The sequence below is a fragment of the Misgurnus anguillicaudatus genome, chromosome 16 (assembly GCF_027580225.2).
Source record: "Misgurnus anguillicaudatus chromosome 16, ASM2758022v2, whole genome shotgun sequence".
NCBI classification, from domain to species: Eukaryota; Metazoa; Chordata; class Actinopteri; order Cypriniformes; family Cobitidae; genus Misgurnus; species Misgurnus anguillicaudatus.
In genome coordinates, this window is record NC_073352.2 from 12,068,374 (window position 1) to 12,088,456 (window position 20,083).

Here is a 20,083-nt window from a genome sequence, read left to right on the forward strand (position 1 = left end):
ATAGGACTCATTTTCTTAATGCAAAGTAACAATAAAACTAACACGTTTAACTTGACTAGCAATGTGCTCTTCAGCCGGCCCAAAATAGTCTGATAATCCGTGAGTTGTACAGATCACCACGTGCCCTTCTCTGCCACTTCTTGTCTGGTTACCGTGGAGACGAGCAAAGCAAAGCGTCGATTGGCCCCTCGGGCGTGACGTAGGATGCATGAAGGGAATTCCGTCAGCTGTGCGGTGGGCGCGTGTTAAAACGTCGCTCCGTGTCGAGCGATAATTAAGTTTCTTGTAGGGCACGTAGATGAGTCTGAAAACTTCACAAGTTTTTGAAAAGTTTAACTTGTGAGTTAGTGTAGATGTTATTTTTCATAAAGATAAATCTCGTGCAGAAAGGTAACGTTATCCTGGAAGCGTTGTCTTTCTAAATAAATCGTACAGATCCGTTGGGAGGATCCGCGTTGGGTGAAGTCCGTTGAAAGTGAAGAGGGTGAAAATCCCGACGTTTAATCTGTTTTGAAAATGTAAGTGATCACTTTTAACTCATTCACTTCTTTCCTTAACTTTAACAGCCGCAGTGTTATGTAACTTAAGTGATCCCGATTCACATATGAACTGATAAGTAGATTATTATTAATGATTTAGTGATATGAGAGGTGCATTTAAAGTTAAGGAGGTTGTTATTATGAGGATCTCAGCAGGGTGCATGTACAGAAATAGTGGTGGGGACACAAAGTTCCTGCTGCCCAGGAGGACCAGGACAGGGAACAAAGATGGGAAAAGTTAAATTTATATGCATGACCAGATACAAGGCTCCAACCTAAAAGCTGAACTACATAGAAAAGAATTCCCCAAAACTTGACCATTTAGCAGACTGTTTTAATCTAAAGTGACTTACTGTGCAGTGCACTTCATGTACACCACATTACATGTGCACATCACATGTACACAGACTATGCCCTTGTTATTTGTTTCATTGACAGGCACAATGTGTCTATTTGTTTGTATTTTAGATATTTTTCAAGGTTCGAGTAATCTGTGCACTTGTTAAAAGTCAACTAGCTAGGTGACAAACTTGATAACCTGTCCTTGTTACTGTAGGATCCAATTTGTTTACATTTTTCAAAACTATCATTATTTGTTGATGTTTCCTAAAGTAGACTGTGTTACCGAATGTGGTACTCTTTAATCCTATGGCAGATGAGATATTGTACCCAGACAAAGTGTTATATAGGGATCGGGGATTTTTTCAATGTCACAATTTCTTGTTGCATCATCATCATTTCCTATTTCATATTTCATATTTCAAAATGTATTATTTGCTTAAATTTGGGTTTATGTAATGATGAAACTGTAAGTGATTCTCCTTCAGTATCTGTTGGGCACTGGTGACGTCCACACACTAGATACAGACAATCACAGTGTTACTGGATTTACCTTATCATGGCTTACGCCACAGATGGATCGGTGACGGGGTCAACACACAGCCAGCTCAAATGTCTTCCGTCTCAGTATCCACAACACTCGAGGCCTCCAACAGGCATCTTTAAATAGATAAGCATGTTATATTTCTAGCCAAGGCCAGAACACTAGTGAAAGGTACTTTAGACCAGAGTTAGACTCAGCACATATACACTAGGCTTGTTCTGATTGTCGGTATACACCCACATTTTACGGCACATTTTTGCTCACACCTACAAAGTGTCAAATTTACGATGCTATAATAAATTATCTATATTGAGCTAAAACTTCACGTGTGTACTCTGGGGACACCAAAGATTTATTTTACATTAAAAAAAAAGTCTTGTGACATGGCCCCTTTAATTAAACCAGCTGTTGCACATGGATAAAACTCGCATTGCACATGAATTCTCATAAGCGATTTAATACAAGCGCTGCATTTAAACAATTGCCTCTAATCCAAAAGTGAAAGTAAAATGCGGATGCCTGCATGCACATTAAGCCCCTCCCAAGGTATATACAGGTACCTCCGGGTTTGACACGCCCGTATTAAAAAAATTCTGGGGAAAAATTCCTCAACCGCAACAACCCTAATACACACCAGCATTCCCAAGCAGAACACATTGAAACTTGTTTAAAAAGGTATATTGTAGCTAGTGAAATGTTTTAAGTGCATTTTGTCTTTGTGTTTGCTAGAGGTAGGTATGTTCCCAGATGCCTTGGAGGCCGCGGGACGGGTAGAGGGTTTGAATTTATCCCCTCCCCAGACTCTGCCGGACCCGGACGATGAAGCAGAACTGAGCTATGAAACCAAAAGAAGAGGAAGATATCGCCATAGCTTACAGATACTGAAGCCATTCAGGATCACGCAGAAGTAAGTTTCTATGCTGGGGTTGTCAAACTGGTTATGTGGGTAGTTGTTTACAAATGGAAATGGAGGTTTGTGGTGAAACTCAGATTTTTGGTTGAAATAAATACAGTGTATTTGTATAACTGAATGTTCTAGAGGTGAATATAGGTTAGATTTCAGGCCTTTATCTGTTTATTAAATTCGTCCTGTAGTGTGACAAATGAATTTTAAACGTACAAAGGCTTTCAATTCATTCAATTAAAATGAGATTAAAACATTGAACGTGTATAATTCTAATGTAGAAAATGTTATTTTAAAGAGATGGATTTTAGCATATCACACGTGTTATGCTGCAAACAACAGTTTTATAGCATTTATTAATCTTAAAAGGAAAACACCACCGTTTTTCAATATTTTACTATGTTTTTACCTTAACTTAGACAAATTAGTACATCCCTATCTTTTTTCAATGCGTGCAATTAATCTTTGTACAGCGCGTCGTGAATGTGTTAGCATTTAGCCTAGCCCCATTCATTCTTTAGGATCCAAACAGGAATGAATTTAGAAGCCACTAAACACTTCCATGTTTTCCCTTTTAAAGACTGTAACATGAGTAGTTACACAAGTAAGTATGATGGCACAAAACTCGCTCAAACGTTCGTCAATATTACTGCGCCCGAGGTCGAAGTGCTGCCATTTAAGTGCTCTTCCGCCATACAATATAGTTCTCGTTTTTTATCCTCTTAAAAAGCGAAAACATTTTATTTTGTGCCACCATACTTACTCGTATAACTACTCATGTAACAGTCTTTAAATAGGGAAAACATGGAAGTGTTTGGTGGCTTTTAAATTCATCCCTGTTTGGATCCTAAGGAATGAATGGGGCTAGGCTAAATGCTAACACATTCACAACATGCTTCACAAAAATTAAGTGCACGCACTGAGAAAAGAAATGTATGTATTAATTTGTTTAAGTTGAGGTAAGAACATAGTAAAATATTGAAAAACTGTGTTGTTTTCCTTTAAGATTAATAAATGCTAAGTAATTTCAGCACTTACTTACACATTTATAAAATCAAAAGTTGTAGTTCACTCGAAAATGAAATTTATGTCATCATTTACTCACCTTCAAGTTGTTACAAACCTGTTAAAAAGATGGTAAGCACACAATTGACGGTACCCATTTACCTAATTAACAAACCCATAAAGGTTTGTAACAACATGTGGGTGTTTAAATGATGACAGATTTTTTATTTTTGGGTGAACTATCACTTTAATACATCTCTTTAATACACAACAACTAATATTGAAATTAACTAACATTTACAAAGATTAATAAATGCTCAATAACTATATTAGTCATTGTTAGTTCACGTTAGCTATTGCAATTACTAATGTTAACAAATACAACCTTACTGGGAAGTGTTATCAACTTATCTGTGCTGTTTACTTTGAAGTTTTTATGTGAAAAACAGATCAAATTGTGTTTTTATTATTTTATGTTTATGGCCCCAATATAAATTATTTGTTGTCCACCAAAATAATGTAAATCTAATGATCGGCCTTATGTCCTGTCTATACGTGTTAGGGTATGTTTATGTTAGCTGTTGGATCCAAACGTCATTGAGGGGAGGTCTTGATAAGAACGCTCTTATCCTTTTCTCACAGACATCTCAGTTTAGACCACGTTGCCCGATGACCCGCCTCTAAATGTTTTCACTGCTCCGTAAGAGTTTTGAGAGGGCCGTGCAAACTGCTCTTCAAACACAAATGCGTGATTTATCTTTCATTTGGCCGCGTCGAGTAACTTTTATCTTCTTTCAACATCACACCGTTCTCAGACTTTGCACATATAGCACCCACTGTAGATGACCGATATGAGCCAAACTGTTTCTTTTTCCCAGACATCAACACCCTGTGGACAATGCTGGATTTTTCTCCTTTATGACTCTACAATGGCTCTCGCCCCTGGCGTGGCGGGCCCACAAAGCATCCAGTTTGAAAATGGAAGACATCTGGGGTCTGTCCTGCCATGAGGCATCTGAAATCAACTACCAGAGGTGAGCTCTGCTAATCTGTTTTTTATTGGTGCAGCAAAGTTAATTTGAGTTTTGTTTGCTCAAAAGCAAATACGTCAGGGCCAAATCCAAGTCGGGAATCTCTGTGTGTTGGCCAGTGTTGAACGGTGAACAAATGGAGGCATCAGAAAGTTATAGTTGATAATAAGTGCTGGGATGGGTGGCTTGTTGACATGGGAATCCCTCGAGTCTCGGTGGAAAATGATAAATTCTCACCTTTCGTTCTCACACAGCCCAGAGAGTTATGGCAGGTGGGTGTTATTAATAGTAAGGATTAGACATCAGACAGAGAGTCGGGCTGAACCTCACCTGTAGGTGATCTGCATCTTTAAATCATGCTCTTTAAAATCCTCCAAATATTTGTGAGTTTTTATGTGTGAATTTATCAAGCAGTTTTTGAAAAGACAGGATGTGTCTGGTGTTTGTTTTGGCATGAGAAGGTGTGTCTCTATAGTCTAGCGGCCTAAGGGTGTGACGGTTGTTACATAACCATGAGACAGACGGTGTTATAGTTGAACACCTTCATTAAAACTATAACCGCCAAAACAGTGTTACAATTTTTTTTTTTTAAAGGGACACAAGGCAGCATTTTTAGGTTAATAAATCATCTTCGTAAGTCGGTATATGGTTAAATGACTCATTACCGGACGAATTAAGTCTCTCTCGCCCGCCCCTACCGTCTGTAGGAAGAATACCCCACTTGCAACTTCGCTGTATCCGACGCTGTCCTTCAGTCTCGCAAAGTCTCAGATATCGCGAGAAGCAGTATCACTTTATAGCAAACAACACAGAATAGATGCAGGCGAGCTAAACACGAGCTAGCGAATGTTGCAAATGGTAGAGCCGAAGAAGCATTGAAAACCCTTGACGGAAGGGAAACCTAACTGGATTGGAAATAAGCTGATAAACTTGGTTCCGAGGGGGGAGGGACAACAGTTCGTTTTTACGACAGTGTGTTTGAAAGCATTTACTTTCAGACACTAGGGGGAGCTCGTAGAGAAATATTACGCAGACTTGCCTGGGTTCCCTTTAAGTATCATAGAGAATGTTTAAATACTACTTAAAAACAATTGTTAACAGTCTGTGTTATTAATGGTCTACGTCAGTGGTTCTCAAACTTTTTCCGCGTGCGGCCCACCTTGTGTACGGTGCATTCATTCGCAGCCCCCCCAAAGAAAATTTATGACAAAAACTGTTCTAAAATGTAACATTTTAATTAAACATATTAAGTTATAAAAAGTAGTGCTGTTGGTTAGTAGCCTTATTTTTTTAGGTTTAATTACACAGAAGTCATGATAAATGAATGTATTTTATAAAATGTCATAAAACTGGGGCCCCCCTGGCACAATCTCGCGGCCCCCCCGGGGGCCCCGGACCCCAGTTTGAGAACCACTTGTCTACGTCATTTCAAACTGTATTTGATTCTTTGGAAAACAGCATAAGTGACATGTGCAGATGAGTCATGAACATGGAGTAGGTATAATGACAAAATTTTCAAAAAGCCCAAAGCTCAAAATTCCTCTCATGACTAAACATATCAGACATTCCCATTTACAGGGATACCTGGATTGTGAACATTCGTTGAGGATTGAGAAAGTTATGATATCTTTAGTATTATAAATCAGAGGAAAATATATATGGATGTCTATGGAAGTTGTGTGACTGAAAAAGCAGCGTATTCAAACGTTTTTGCTTGTAACTTTCTCATTTAATCAGATATTTGCATGAAATTTGAACAGAAGGTAGACTTTTGTTAGTTCTTTCAAATTAAATCATGAACATTTACTGTTTTAGTTGGAATGGGCATCAGACCCATGGTTTTTAGAACGATGCCTACAGTGGACGTTCTGACAGGACTACCAAATAGAAATGTGACTACCAAATTTCTGCGATTTATTTAAATATTTTCTCCTCCATAGATTTAGAGTACCATGTTTCAATACCAAGATTAAAGATATATATTTTGGTCCACCTACCTTTCATTAGAGTCCAGAGTTTAGTGCAGAGTAAGGAACCCTGGGTCCTAGAGAGTAACTGTCCTGCAGAGTTTAGTTCCAACCCTAACCAAACACACCTGAATTTCATTTTCAATTAATCCTGAAGACTTTAATTAGATTTTTCAAGCGTGTTTAATTAGGGTTGGAACTAAACTCTGCAGGACAGTGGCCCTCCAGGACCAGGGTTCCTCACCCCTGGTTTAGTGGAAGCACACCAGCTGGTTGAAAGCAACACAAAAAGCGACACACTGTTTCAAACAGTTGCTGTGAACTAAAAACACCTCCGGGTTGAAAGCTCAAAATATCAAACGCTTCCAGTGTTTATTCTTCACGTATTTATTGCCATTTTTTGTAAAAACATACTACAACCATGCGGCGAGAAGTGGATATTGCATGACACACATTGTAACAGGGCCATGTGTCGCCTCAGAATTTCTGACTGCTTTGTCAGACAAAATGGCAGATGGTGAAAAAGTATGATTGATCAGATCACCTGTCAATCAAGCTCCCTGTGTTTTAAATGACGGGTTAGAGGGAGGTGGGGGATAGCGGTGAAAGCACATTCACTGCTAGTTGTATTGCTGTTAATTTTAAATAAACGTAGAGCAAGTAGCTAATCAGTGTCTGCTGGTTAATTTAAACTAAGTTGTCCTATGACAGACGAACGTAGCAACGCGCAAAACCGACGGTCAAGTTACAAACCATCACATAACCATCATCACCAATTCTGAAACCGGCACACCCCTAGTCGAGCCATAGACCGCAAAGCCGTTGTGATTCACATTTATTATTAATTCTAAGGCTGAATCATAGATGATGTTATGGAGGCTTTCCATAGTTTCATCTTAGCCCCTAACCGTAGCTAGGTAAGTTATCCCTGCACTGTCTGTGATATGGGGGTGAGAATGATGCCTCATCATGCCGCTCGAGATGAAGATCTGAATGCCAGAATTTGTCATAAAAATTTGGTGGTGGGTTTTCTGGACTCGTGACAAGCACATGGTCACCTTTCAGAATACCTGGCAATCACATACAGTAGTAATATAGCATGGCAATGCCTTAAAACACGCTAAGAATTTTGTAACAGGCAAGCACTAATGAAATGCTTAAAAAATGTAGTTTATGATTTGCCATTGCTGTAATGTGTTTTCACTGTATACGAGGTATCCGGCTGCTGAAATAAAGCTGTATTTATTCATTATATATCAGGATTGTTTATATCATGGGTTGTTTTACTCAGTACATCAGTAGAATATAGAAAATGTTTACAAATTACTCATTTAAAAGAGATTTTTATTCGTGTCTAATGTTTATTTTGTCTAATTCATTTGATCAATGCATTGGTGGTTTTTATGATTTAAAGAGACACTCCACTTATTTTCAAAATAGACTCATTTTCCAGCTCCCCTAGAGTTAAACATTTGATTTTTATCGTTTTGGAATCCATTCAGTCGATCTCCAGGTCTGGCTGTTCCACTTTTAGCATAGCTTAGCATAATCCATTGAATCTGATTAGACCATTAGCATCGTGCTAAAAATAACCAAAGAGTTATTTTCCTATTTAAAACTTGATTTTCTAGGCAGATTTGGCTAGGAACTATACTCTCCGGCGTGATAATCCAGGTTTTCTCCTGCTGTAACATGGCTGTAGCAGGTGCAATGATATCTCGCAGCGCCCGAAAATAGTCCCCTGCTATGGAAAGTTACCAAGGGAACTATTGTCGGGCACTGCGTAATATCATTGCGAAACTCTTTGGTAATTTTTGAGGGCAATGCTAATGGTCCAATCAGATTCAATTTATTATGCTAAGCTATGCTAAAAGTGGTACCGCCAGACCTGGAGATCGGCTGAATGGATTCCAAAACGGTAAAAATCAAATGTTTATCTCTAGGGGAGCTGGACAATTAGCACAAAATTTTAAAAAGAAAGTGGAATGTCCATTTAAGTGAGGTTAAACTCTGATTAAAAACATAAATCAGCAAAATTTAAATACAGACAGTAATGAAAACTATAGGGGTTGACCAATATATGTTTTTTAGGGCCGATATCGATTATTACTGACCAGTGTTTTGAACCAATATATATGTCAAGTGTAAAAATGAAAATTAATCCCAAAAAGAATAATAATAAGGGACAAAACCTTTTTTAGATGTTTTTAAACATATCTTCAATTTTTCCTTGACTGCTTGTGCTTGCTTTCTTCCTCCGTGCAGTTATGTTGCAGGGAAGTTGAACTTAGGGCTCGTTTACCATTAATCATTAAAGTGTTTTTTACCCCTAGTTCGTTTGAGCCCTTCAAACGTTCTCAGAGCAGTTCAGGGTGTATATGTGAACAAACCAAGTGATCTCAGACCCCCCTAAAAAGACCCAAAAGCGAACCGAACTCAGACCACGTCGGGAGGTGGGCTGAGTACGGTTCGCTTTTGGGTTCTTTTGTGGTTCGATTTCTTTTTGATATGTGAAATCAATGAGGTCCCGGTCTGTTTCGCGGGTGGTTTTGACAGTGTATCAAAATCAACTGCTGCACAGAAAGCTGGGGTCTGAGTTCTTATCAAGTTGTGATGTGAACAAGAAAGGGTCTGAGATCACTTCAGTTCTGAAGAGGACCAAAAAAAGAACTGGGTCCTCTTTTGAGTCAACAATATTGTGAACACCAAAAGGACTGAGGTCACATTCAGCTAGTCCCTTTTCTGGTTCACTTTAAGTGAACTGGGTTTGGTTCTTTTAAAATGAACTATATGTGAAAACACCCTAAGATCTGAATTTACAGGCGAACTAGTGAAAATAATTGTATCAGCAAATTGGTTTTGAAACCGATAACCATAAAAATTATGAATATCGGCACCGATAATCGATCGACCCCTAATGAAAACCCATAAAAAATAAGTATTTTAATAAATTCAATTCTTCATGTTTCCTCTTGCTTTGTTTTCATAGCCTGGTTAGCCAGACCTACATCAAGATGTAAGGTCTGGCAACTCTTCACACAAACGGCTTAATGCAAGGGGCGGGATATAAGGTTGTCCCTCAAAATGCCTCTGCACGCAATAGCATAGCGCTATGACCAATCAGAGCAACGAAGAAGGTGACGTATGAGTCCCCTGCGTTTCCCCACCAGTGGAGCTAATTGATATATCAAACTTTTACCGTAACCAGTCGGCAAAACTCCAAACAAATCTTTCTTGCTTAAAAAGGACTTCAGTAGGGTTATTTGCTCTTCTCTCAAAGAAAAACATAAGTCTAAGTCCTCCAGAGTCGCGGCCAAAGCCGCTTCAAAAGAAAGCTGTTCGCCAGCAGCAGCAGCCATTCTTTGTTTTCAAGTAGGAACCGTCGCAGTCAGCTCTGTCGTCATCATGTTAAGCCCGCCCCACAGACGCTACACACGATGTGATTGGCCTGACCAAATTTTGGTTTTTGGAGCTGTTAAGTGTATTGTGAGTGCCTAGACTAAACCCTGGCAGCAAATATATTTTGCGGCCGCTAGGGTGCGTCTAGATTTCTAGGCTATTGTTTTCATGCATTGATGTGTTTTTTCATGCAATGTGTTTGATGATCTTCAGACTGGAGTGGCTTTGGCATAAGGAGCTCAAGAGACGAGGGAAAGATGGAGCGTCTCTGTCTCGAGTCTTCTGGAGGTTTTGTCAGACCCGTATGCTGGTGGCAATCTTCTCTCTGCTCATCACTATGGTGGCTGGATTTGCCGGACCTGTAAGTTCCTGACAGTCTCATTTAACTTCTCAAATACCCGATCTGGGTTGGTGTTTAACCACCATCTCTTGACTTCTGACCTGCTTCCTCTTTAAACCCTAAAGTATGCTTAACTGTTAAGTAACATAAATACATTTGGCAGAAAAGTTTCCTGCTTCTTACAATGTACAGTTTTATATTCAAGAGATTTTTTTGAAATTATCCTTAGTTGGGATGCTGGGGGTTCTACATTGAAGTGATAGCCTATTCATTTACAGGAATGTGAAGTGTTCCCAAATGTTCAGTGCCTGACGAAGACACATTATTCCTTCATTATTTACATTATTGCCTGCTGCTTCACATCTGCTGCCAAATGAGTTTAGATCTGTATTCAGCATAGAGCAAATTCTTTCTTAGTTAGGATTAAAAAATTGTCAAAAAACACACATTTTTGATCTTATTAGTTTCACTACGAGAGGATTTATTTTCGTGTTTCTTACTGTGACGCCTTTAGGATGCACAGCTGTGATTTTATTTCCCCTCACGAGGCCGCACATGCCCCTGACGGCACTCGCTTAATAGCATTATTAGGGATTACATGTTACAAAATAGCACACTTATTTCCTTGGGTTGATTTGTTTAGTGTTGCATTGGCCGGTCCTCGCCTCAGCAACAGGCACGTTTACTTCCAGTAAATTTTCTTACCAGTAATGCCTGAGGCTTTATTAAAGAAAATCACTCATTTGTATAGTTGGCTGAGGGCATAAGAATAACTTAAAAGGAATGATTGGAAGAACAACTGACAAATTCATCTTTATTTGATTTCTGTTTATTACTTATTTAGTTATTTAAGCAATGAAATATGACAGACACAGGTGCGTACCAGGAGCCCTATTAGCTGCCACGATATTCAAAATATACCACCGACTAAAGTCTCTTATTGCTGTACAATAAAGACACAAATTCAAGTAAAGCTTCCACTGGAAAATATTGTTCCTGACAAGGTTAATACTAGAACTGTATCGATTATATTTATTTTAAAACCTGACAGTAATATTAAAAGATGAAATTCAATACACACTTTCAAAATAAAGCATACTATACGGTACAAGCAAGCAGATGACCCCAAAATATGAATGCAACACTTTAAATACTTCAGTCCCTTCAGGAAAATGTGATTATGCGATCGCATGATTTAATGCATAATCACCCAAAGTCGCATATTTATGCGGGGGACAGATTTTTTAAATATGCCGCACTTTCGCCGCATAAATTGCAGATTTCTGCTCGCAAAATATCTGCAAGAAATCTGCAATTTATGCTGCGAAAGTGCGGCATATTTAAAAAATCTCTCCCCCGCATAAATGCTTTTTTAGTAAAACCTTGATAGTCCCTGCATTTTCGTGGCAAAAAGTCATATATATTTTAGCAGAAAGTTGAAAAATTTTGCATTTACTTTACACATGCGCAGCCATGTACCTTTTGTCATGGGAATGTTAGAAAGTGATGTAATTACGCGACGTGAACATCAATGAAAAGCTGCAAAAGCTGCGAACAGTTTTTGCAAGTTCCCGCAATTTTGGCAAGTTCCCGTAATTTCATTGCATTAAATTGCATAAATATCTCGCATATTCCCGAGCTTTATCATTTTCCTGAGCTTTATCAATGAGCTTTATTTCTTTGAGCTTTATCCTTTTACATGTATTATTTATGCTATTATAGCAACATTATACACTAACTAGGGTTTAAAAAATAGGATCAGGAAGAACGTGACCTTTAAAGGTGCAGTGTGTAAATTTTAGCTGCATCTAGTGGGGAGGTTGCGAATTGCACCCGACGGCTCAGTCCACTGCTCACCTCCACTTTTGAAACACACAGAAAAGCTACGGTAGCTACCACCGGACAAGCATGCCATCGTCGTAGACAACTTAGTAAAACACTTTGTCTGTTAAGGGCTTCTGTAGAAAACAAAAATGCACAAAATGGCGACTTCCATGTAAGGGGACCCTCTGTGTATGTAGATAAAAAATGTCTCATTCTAAGGTAATAAACACATAACGGTTCATTATGAAAGGTCATTATACACCCCTTATAATATAGTTTCGTATATTATTTTACATTTATGTCAAAGATCCTTCTAAAAATTACATACTGCACCTTCAAGGATTTTTGCGGGCAACAATCACAAAAAAACTCCACATTTTTCTGGACTGTTTTAAGTGTTTTCCGCTCGCTATAAGAAAAAAAATCTCTATAATACAGTAAAAATACATACATTTTGTCATGTCCAGGCCATCATATTTTGTTTTCATTATCTTAGAGATTTTAAAGGGGACATATTATAAGATTTTTTTAAGATGTAAAATAAGCTTTTGGTGTCCCCAGAGTGCATATGTAAAGTTTTAGCTCAAAATACCCCAAAGATAATTTATTATAGCATGTTAAAATTGCCACTTTGTAGGTGCGAGCAAAAATGTGCCATTTTGGGGTGTGTCCTTTTAAATGCAAGTGAGCTGATGAAATGCAAACATTAATCGCCATGATGGTGGTATGTTGAAATTTTTCCCCTTCTCATTTTTTTATGGTCGAAAGAAGCACTGGGGACCCAATTGTACCTCTAAACATGGAAAAAGTCAGATTTTCATTATATGTCCCCTTTAAAATTTATTTTAGGTATGTAGGCATTCCAATATTGGCACAGTCCAATTGAGTTTCAAGGTTTCGTCACAAGGTCTTTTCAATATTTTTGTTAAATATTTGCAAAAGCCACAGGCAGTCGTAAAGGTGAATCAATTGCAATGCTTTATGCAAAATAATTGCAGATTCAAGGACAGTGACAGCATTTCACATGCAAAATAATCTTTTTTTTTATTACACCAAGCATTTTTTAATCAATACTTTTTAGTTTAGTAAGCTCACTAGTTTTCAAAACAGACCAATTATGTGTTTTAGCAATGATGTATTTGACCAATCAGCAACCAGAACTGTATCTATTTTACAAGTACAATATTTTAAAGTTTTTTTCTTGTATTTTCCTATGACCCTGCAAGACTGAGTGCATGTTCTGATACCACACAACCTCCGAGTTTAAACTTTTAATCCCTCCTCATGTATTTTTAAATCTGCTAAAAAATAAACTTGAAAAGAGGTTGTACACCTGTCTGTTCCTTCAGCAAAGCCCACATTCTTGTTGTGCCATGTTTTTCTCAGGCTCTGCTGATCCGAGCCCTGCTGGAGTATTCTCAATGCACAGAAGTGAAGCTGCTGTACGGCCTGGCTCTGGTCGGGGGGATTTTTCTTATGGAGCTGACACGCTCCTGGTCTCTCGCTTTGGTGTGGGCTGTCAACTACCGTACCGCCACACGCCTCAGGGGAGCAGCCCTCACTTTCGCCTTCCAGAAAATCCTGCGACTGCGCAACACTAAAGACATTAGCACTGGAGAGGTGAGCTGTGTGTTATTGCGTATATAAACTATTTATTACCGACCCTCGATTTGTAGGTCCAGACGAGGTTCTCTGATAAGAATTTCAATATTGAGAGAATGGCATGTAGGAATGGTTCAAGATAGGGTTCGGGTCTTTCAGCTAAGGTTTCAGCTAACCTGTCATAGCTCAGTTTGGTGTCCCTCTGGCCTGTGAAACAGAACTGTGATTTTGTTTTGGAGGTTAAAGGGCTTTTATATTGTGGAAAATGTTCACACTAGCTGTGATACAGGTTAAAAGGCTGTGTAATAGTTTTTATGACTCGCACTGTTTGTCTTTCAGCTAGTAAACATTTGCTCCAGTGATGGACAGCGTCTGTATGAGGCCGTCTCTGTTGGATGTATGCTGGCTGGAGGGCCTCTAGTTGCAATTCTGGGTCTGTCTTACACCACTTATTTCTTAGGACCAACAGCGCTCGTTGGATCATTCATCTTTGTCATCTTCTATCCCACCATGGTGAGATAAACACTAACACGCTTTCTTATTTTCATGTTCACTTCATCCCATATGGCAAAAAAATATATTTTCCAAAAAATATAATTTTAAATATATTTCAAAATATACACAAAAAAAGAGTTTGGTTCCAAAACGCAATAAATCCATTTTGACTCATTTCAGTAAAAATGGGTTTTCTATAGCAAGAAAGTGACAAGATGAAAATCACTTTTTTCTGTTACAAACTTTCACATAGCATTTTTAGGTTATAATAACATTTAAAAGTCAAATCCATAATTTGATTTTAAAGATTTATTGTAAAAACAGATTATTTTTTCCACAAAATGCAATAAATCCACAACCCAAGTTTTCAAAATGCCATAAATCTATTGAATCAATATATAAATGTGGATTAATCTTTGTCATGTTATATTCATTTAGTTAACTAGTGGTATACACTGATTAAAAAAATAAACATTAATGGCATTAATCAAAACACTTTGTCCTATTAAGAACACTGTCATTGCTGCTGTCATCCTTGGGACATCGTCGCTAAACTTTTTTAAAGCGATCAGCTGTAAAATATTTTGGTCATACTCGAATTTCGTTGACTTCAGAGTAAAATTATGGAAAGTTTTTCATAAGATCCCCTGGGGTCAATGTGTTAGCATGACAGAAGCTTGATGCTGTCGGGAGAACAAAAAACAGCCGGCATTTTTCCTTCGCCCGAGTGCCTCTCACGTAAATTATTTGATTTTGATGGCTTACGTTTCTTTCCTGTCACGTTGCGTAATTTACTTTTTAATACTGACCTGATATAATGCTGATTTTGGCTGTAACTCTTTTTTTTTAAATGGCGTTTATCACGTTTTGGAACCAAACTCTGCATATGTACTGAAATATATTTACAAAAATATGTATTTTTCACCAATACATTTTTGGCCATTTTTTATATTTTTAAATATATTTCAAAAAGAAATATATTTTAAAGCATTTATATTCACGGCACATTGGAAGAAAAACTTTGTATGTTACAAACCTGTAGACACAACAGCTTTGAAAAGATTAAAATTAAATACAGCGGGTGAAATAAGTATTGAACACGTCACCATTTTTCTCAGTAAATATATTTTCTAGGTGCTATTGACATGAAATTTTCACCAGATGTTGGGGCTGGATTGCTTTTTAATTACTGATAGTTTCCATGCCTTTTTGCGCCTCCCTTTATTCATGTGTTCAATACTTTTTCCCTGTGTCATTTCACAATATTACACATAACCCAATTTCTGGACTTATTTGCTTTTGTTTCTTTGTATGGATGGATTACTTGGGTTGCTACCAACATCTGGTGAAAATTTTATATCAATAGCATCTTTGGAAATATATTTTTACTGAGAAAAATGATGACATGTTCAATACTTATTTTATCTGCTCTATATTTTTAACTGCAAAAATATACTTATAATTTTAGATTTTATACATACTTATACATTTTACACTTTTATATTTTGGCCAAGAAAAATATATTCTTTGCCGTATATTGGGTTGAAAAATTAGAAATGTATTTGTTACCCCTGAAATACATTTTGAAATAAATGTTAATATATGAAATATATTTTCAATTTAATTTTTTTTAAATTAAGCTTTACTTTCTACAAAATGTATTTATCATATATTTTTTGCCATATGGGATTGTTTACAGGCATTTTAACAAATGTGACTCACACAAATTAATTTGGCCCACATCAGAATTGTCTGGATCTGGTTTTGTTTCTGTAGCTAAATTGGTAGAGCATTACACTAGCAACGTAATGGCTCCAATCCCAGGGAACAAACATACTGTACGTGTATTGATAAAAGAAATGAAAATATTGAATCCACTGTAAGTCACTTTGTACTGAATCGTCTGCCAAATGCATAAATGTAATGTGATGTAAAATGTCAATTTTCAACAATTAATCTGTTTTGATTTCTAGTTTGGATCATTTTGTCCCCATCCTATAATTTAGGAGGATAAAATAATAAAAAGCAATTTCATATTATTTTATTCCCATCCCCATTCTTTAAATCAAGAATTCCCAAGTTGAAAAGCATGGCAGGGCTCTTGGCTTGTTATATGAACGAAGCCCACATTGTCATACACTTCATTCATTTACCTAATGTATTCAAGCATAATATTTTTACTTCGGGAAAATCCCCTGAGTCAGGGAACACTGCAGTCATCTCATCTCTGGCTGTACAGGTCGTTCTTCACATTTTAATTATTTCCCACAGATGCTGGCCTCCCGCCTGACAGCATATTTCCGTAAGAAGTGTGTGGTGGTTACGGACCGGCGCGTCCGGCTGATGAACGAAATCCTGGGATGTATAAAGTTCATTAAGATGTACTGCTGGGAAACTGCATTTTCCGACAACATCCAAAGTGAGTCTTCGCTCAGATGCACCCACATAAATAGTCGGTCATCGGCATTATAAACTCACTTCTGTTTGTCTGAGCTCTTAGATCTCATAGTCTCCATGGAAATCAAGGGATCATCTTTTCTGTGGCTTTGCATTGCTTTCAAATTAACAGTTTGCGGTTTTATAATGCACTGGCTTGGCTCTGTGCTTTCTTGGTCCGCCAGTATCTAAATGTGCTGAGAGTTCCTGAGCTTAGAGATTAATTTACAAAGCATTTAACACTCTTTGATGCATAAAATGCCTCGGGAGGGTTTTGACTTGTTGAACTAAAATTGGTTGAGGTAGATTTGCACTGGTGACATCTCCAAACAAATGAGGCTAGAAGTTTGCTCAAAAATAACCTTTCTTTATTCAGCTGTTTTTGGAATTACTTTTCACCAACTGGTCCTGGTAATTTTTTTTTAGTGGACATTTCTCCTAGCAGGACATCTGTTATTCTTTTAGGCTTTGTTTTCATAAACTTGTTTTTATGAAATGTTTTGTTTAAAATGTGGGTTTTTGAATTTCTGATACGTTGCTATTTATTGAACACTTATGCATTTTTGTTGTTGCATCTAGTGGTTGGCCGATAAGGGCTTTTAATGGCCGATGCCTATACTGATTTTGAGAAACAATGTGTCCAATTAGCAGATATGAGGCCGATATAACACAAATGCAATTACAGTAAATGAGAGACAAATAGAAAATTTGTGAAACTAAATAAACATTTGCTCAAGAGATTGTTTTTAAATATGCAATTTTTAAAGGAACAGTATGTAAGAAATGTATATCAATTAATCATAAAATGGCCCTGATATGTCACTAGACATTAAGAAATAATTTTCATTTCAAATACTGATGTTTATGTTGTCATGTTGTGTATTGACCACCAGTTGTCTGATTGCAGTACTAGTTTTAGCCACAAGTTTTGTGATTGCAGTACCAGTTCTGGCCACAATCCTACATACTGTTCTTTTAAGTAATTTAAAGTCCCCCTGTAGTTGATAATTTTATCCCTCAAAACTAATATTTGAGCATCAAATAGCATATATAAAAGTTTTTTCCATTGATGATAATTTATTCATGCCTTAAAACCGCCTTCACTCAATCGCACCAGCTCAGACCATAGATATATATGTACATAGATGGCGCATTTAGACACGTAGCTGATGGTTTCACATTGCATAGGTCTGCCTGATCCACTCAACTGTGTTGACGTGATTGGTTGCATGTTTGTGACATAGAAAACAGCGGCGATTTCAAACAGCGTTTTGAGACTGTCTTTGGCAAACTACAATTTTATGGAAAAAATACTCCGCAATGGTGTTGAATGATTCGTCTCAACGCATATGAAAATGACCACATGGACAATAAACAATACAAACTTCATTTTCATCATAGGGCGACTTTAAAAAAATTTACAGGACAACCATGTGCTATGGATCTGACATATAATGGTACTGTTTAAACAAGACTTTGCTTTAACAACAAGACATCACTTTAAAAACTGAATAATCATTGGTCATTGTACTGTTTGTCACACTTTGGCTTTACATCTGAGTGTCTTTTTACTGGAAACAACAAATCTAAAGGAACAACTCAGACTGAAAAGATTTACAGATGCCTATAATTTAAAAATCCAAATATCGGCCGATATATGTAATCTATCGCTAGTTGCATCAGGAATCGTACATCTTTTTGAGGTCTGAACTCTGTATGTATTAAATGCTTAATTTAAAGGATTAGTCCATTTTCTTAAAAAAAAATCGAGATAATTTACTCACCACCATGTCATCCAAAAGGTTGATGTCTTTCTTTGTTCAGTCGAGAAGAAATTATGTTTTTTGAGGAAAACATTCCAGGATTTTTCTCATTTTAATGGACCCCAACACGTAACAGTTTTAATGCAGTCTAAGGGGCCAGTCACACCAAAAGCGTTTATGGCAGTTGCAGGCGCCTTTTTTGAATGATATTCTATGGGCAGGGCGCGTTGGCGCGCTGTTTATGCGCGCCGAGCGCCTTGCGGTTTTTTGCCGCCTGCTGCGCACGCGTTTTTGAAGGAGCGCTGAGAGTGGAGAAGCGCCCGACGTCATTCGCGTCTTTCCATTGTCCAATCGAATGAGGGGAGAGACGTGGCTTACGTTGTGGTGAGGGAAGTTTACACTTGCTTTGAAGAACCGGACTCCACTCGCTCACTCTCTCCTGCGTGTTTGTGCACCTCTCACCCTCAAACAAGAAAAAAAATTCACTTTTAAACCACAACTTCTCGTCTATCTCCGGTCCTGTGATGCGCCAGCCCGACCTCACGTAATACGCCATCACGTCGAGAGGTCATGGATGATGTTCGAAACTACGCCCCAATGTTTACAAGTGTGGAGAAAGAGGACCGACATTGTTGTATGTCCAATGATACTAATGTCTTTGTGTCAGTTTATTGTTTAAAATGGTCTGCAAAAGTGCGTTTTATATATGTAACACGTGACCTTTCCACGGCATTACGCAATTACATGAGGTCGCGTTGGCGTGTCACAGGACCGGAGATAGACAAGAAGTTGTGGTTTAAAAGTGCATATTTTTTATTTTTCTTGCCAAAAATGACAATCGTTTCGCTAGAAAAGACCCTTATGCCTTTTTTGGGACCGTTTAAAGTCCTTTGAAACTGCAATTTTAAACTGCATTAAAACTGTTAAGTATTGGGGTCCATTAAAGTCCATTAAAATGAGAAAAATCCTGGAATGTTTTCCTCAAAAAACATAATTTCTTCTCGACTGAACAAAGAAAGACATCAACATTTTGGATGACATGGTGATGAGTAAATTTTCTGGATTTTTTTAAGAAAATGGACTAATCCTTTAAGCATCTTACTTCTTTTTTAGGTCTGTACTCTGTATATGTATTAAAAGCGTAATTTAACTTTTTAACTAAAATCCGTGGATCACTAATCCATTATCACCTAGACAAGACATTGCTTTTTCATGTATGGACCAAAGCAGCAGTAATGAAGCATGCACGAGCTCCATTGTTTTCCTTTTACCTCTGCGCATGCATGAATAAAATATCAAGGCTTGCATAGATTAAGGTCATTTACATTGGAATTATGGAGATCCAGGAATGTTTTCAGAGATTATGTGCACTGCTTTTAGTTGTTTAGATCGCTAGCAAAACACTTTGGCCGAGATCCAAAGAATGGCACGGAGTGAAGGTGCCAGCTCGCAGGCAGTCTGGAGACAAATATTGTCCAGGCAGAAGGAGGGCGAAATAGGCCACTTGGACATCAGCCAACATCTCAGCTTTCCTATCTACTGCTGCATCGCATTTATGATTACAATCTGTATATGGCTTCACTTACTGTTCTCACTATTGTTACTGAATTAAACACAGTTTAGATACAGTTTATTGCAGGATATTTACAATCCCACTAGGATGCTAAATACCATTATTATCATTGTCGTTGTGTATCCAGAGGTTCGTTCTGAAGAGAGAAGGATACTGGAGTGGGCCGGATGTGTTCAGAGTCTCACGGTGGGTGTGGCTCCTATCGTGGTCGTGATCGCTAGCGTCTGCACTTTCACCCTTCACATGGCCCTTGGCAATGATCTCACTGCAGCACAGGTAAAGCGACATTTTTACTTTTTTTCGTTTCAACAGAGGCACCTAA

General features: G+C 37.8%; 1 protein-coding gene across 1 annotated transcript in view; it reads left to right on the forward strand.

The window, feature by feature from the left end:
- Positions 1-263: 263 nt before the first annotated feature.
- LOC129421961 (ATP-binding cassette sub-family C member 5) overlaps positions 264-20,083 on the forward strand; it is a 45,863-nt gene continuing 26,043 nt past the window's right edge. Inside the window, exons 1-8 of the mRNA XM_055177596.2 lie at positions 264-518; positions 2,152-2,329; positions 4,210-4,365; positions 9,942-10,089; positions 13,279-13,512; positions 13,834-14,007; positions 16,261-16,408; positions 19,889-20,037. Of these exons, the coding sequence (XP_055033571.2) occupies positions 2,160-2,329; positions 4,210-4,365; positions 9,942-10,089; positions 13,279-13,512; positions 13,834-14,007; positions 16,261-16,408; positions 19,889-20,037 (1,179 nt within the window). The 5' untranslated portion in view covers positions 264-518; positions 2,152-2,159. The remainder of the gene's footprint in view (positions 519-2,151; positions 2,330-4,209; positions 4,366-9,941; positions 10,090-13,278; positions 13,513-13,833; positions 14,008-16,260; positions 16,409-19,888; positions 20,038-20,083) is intronic.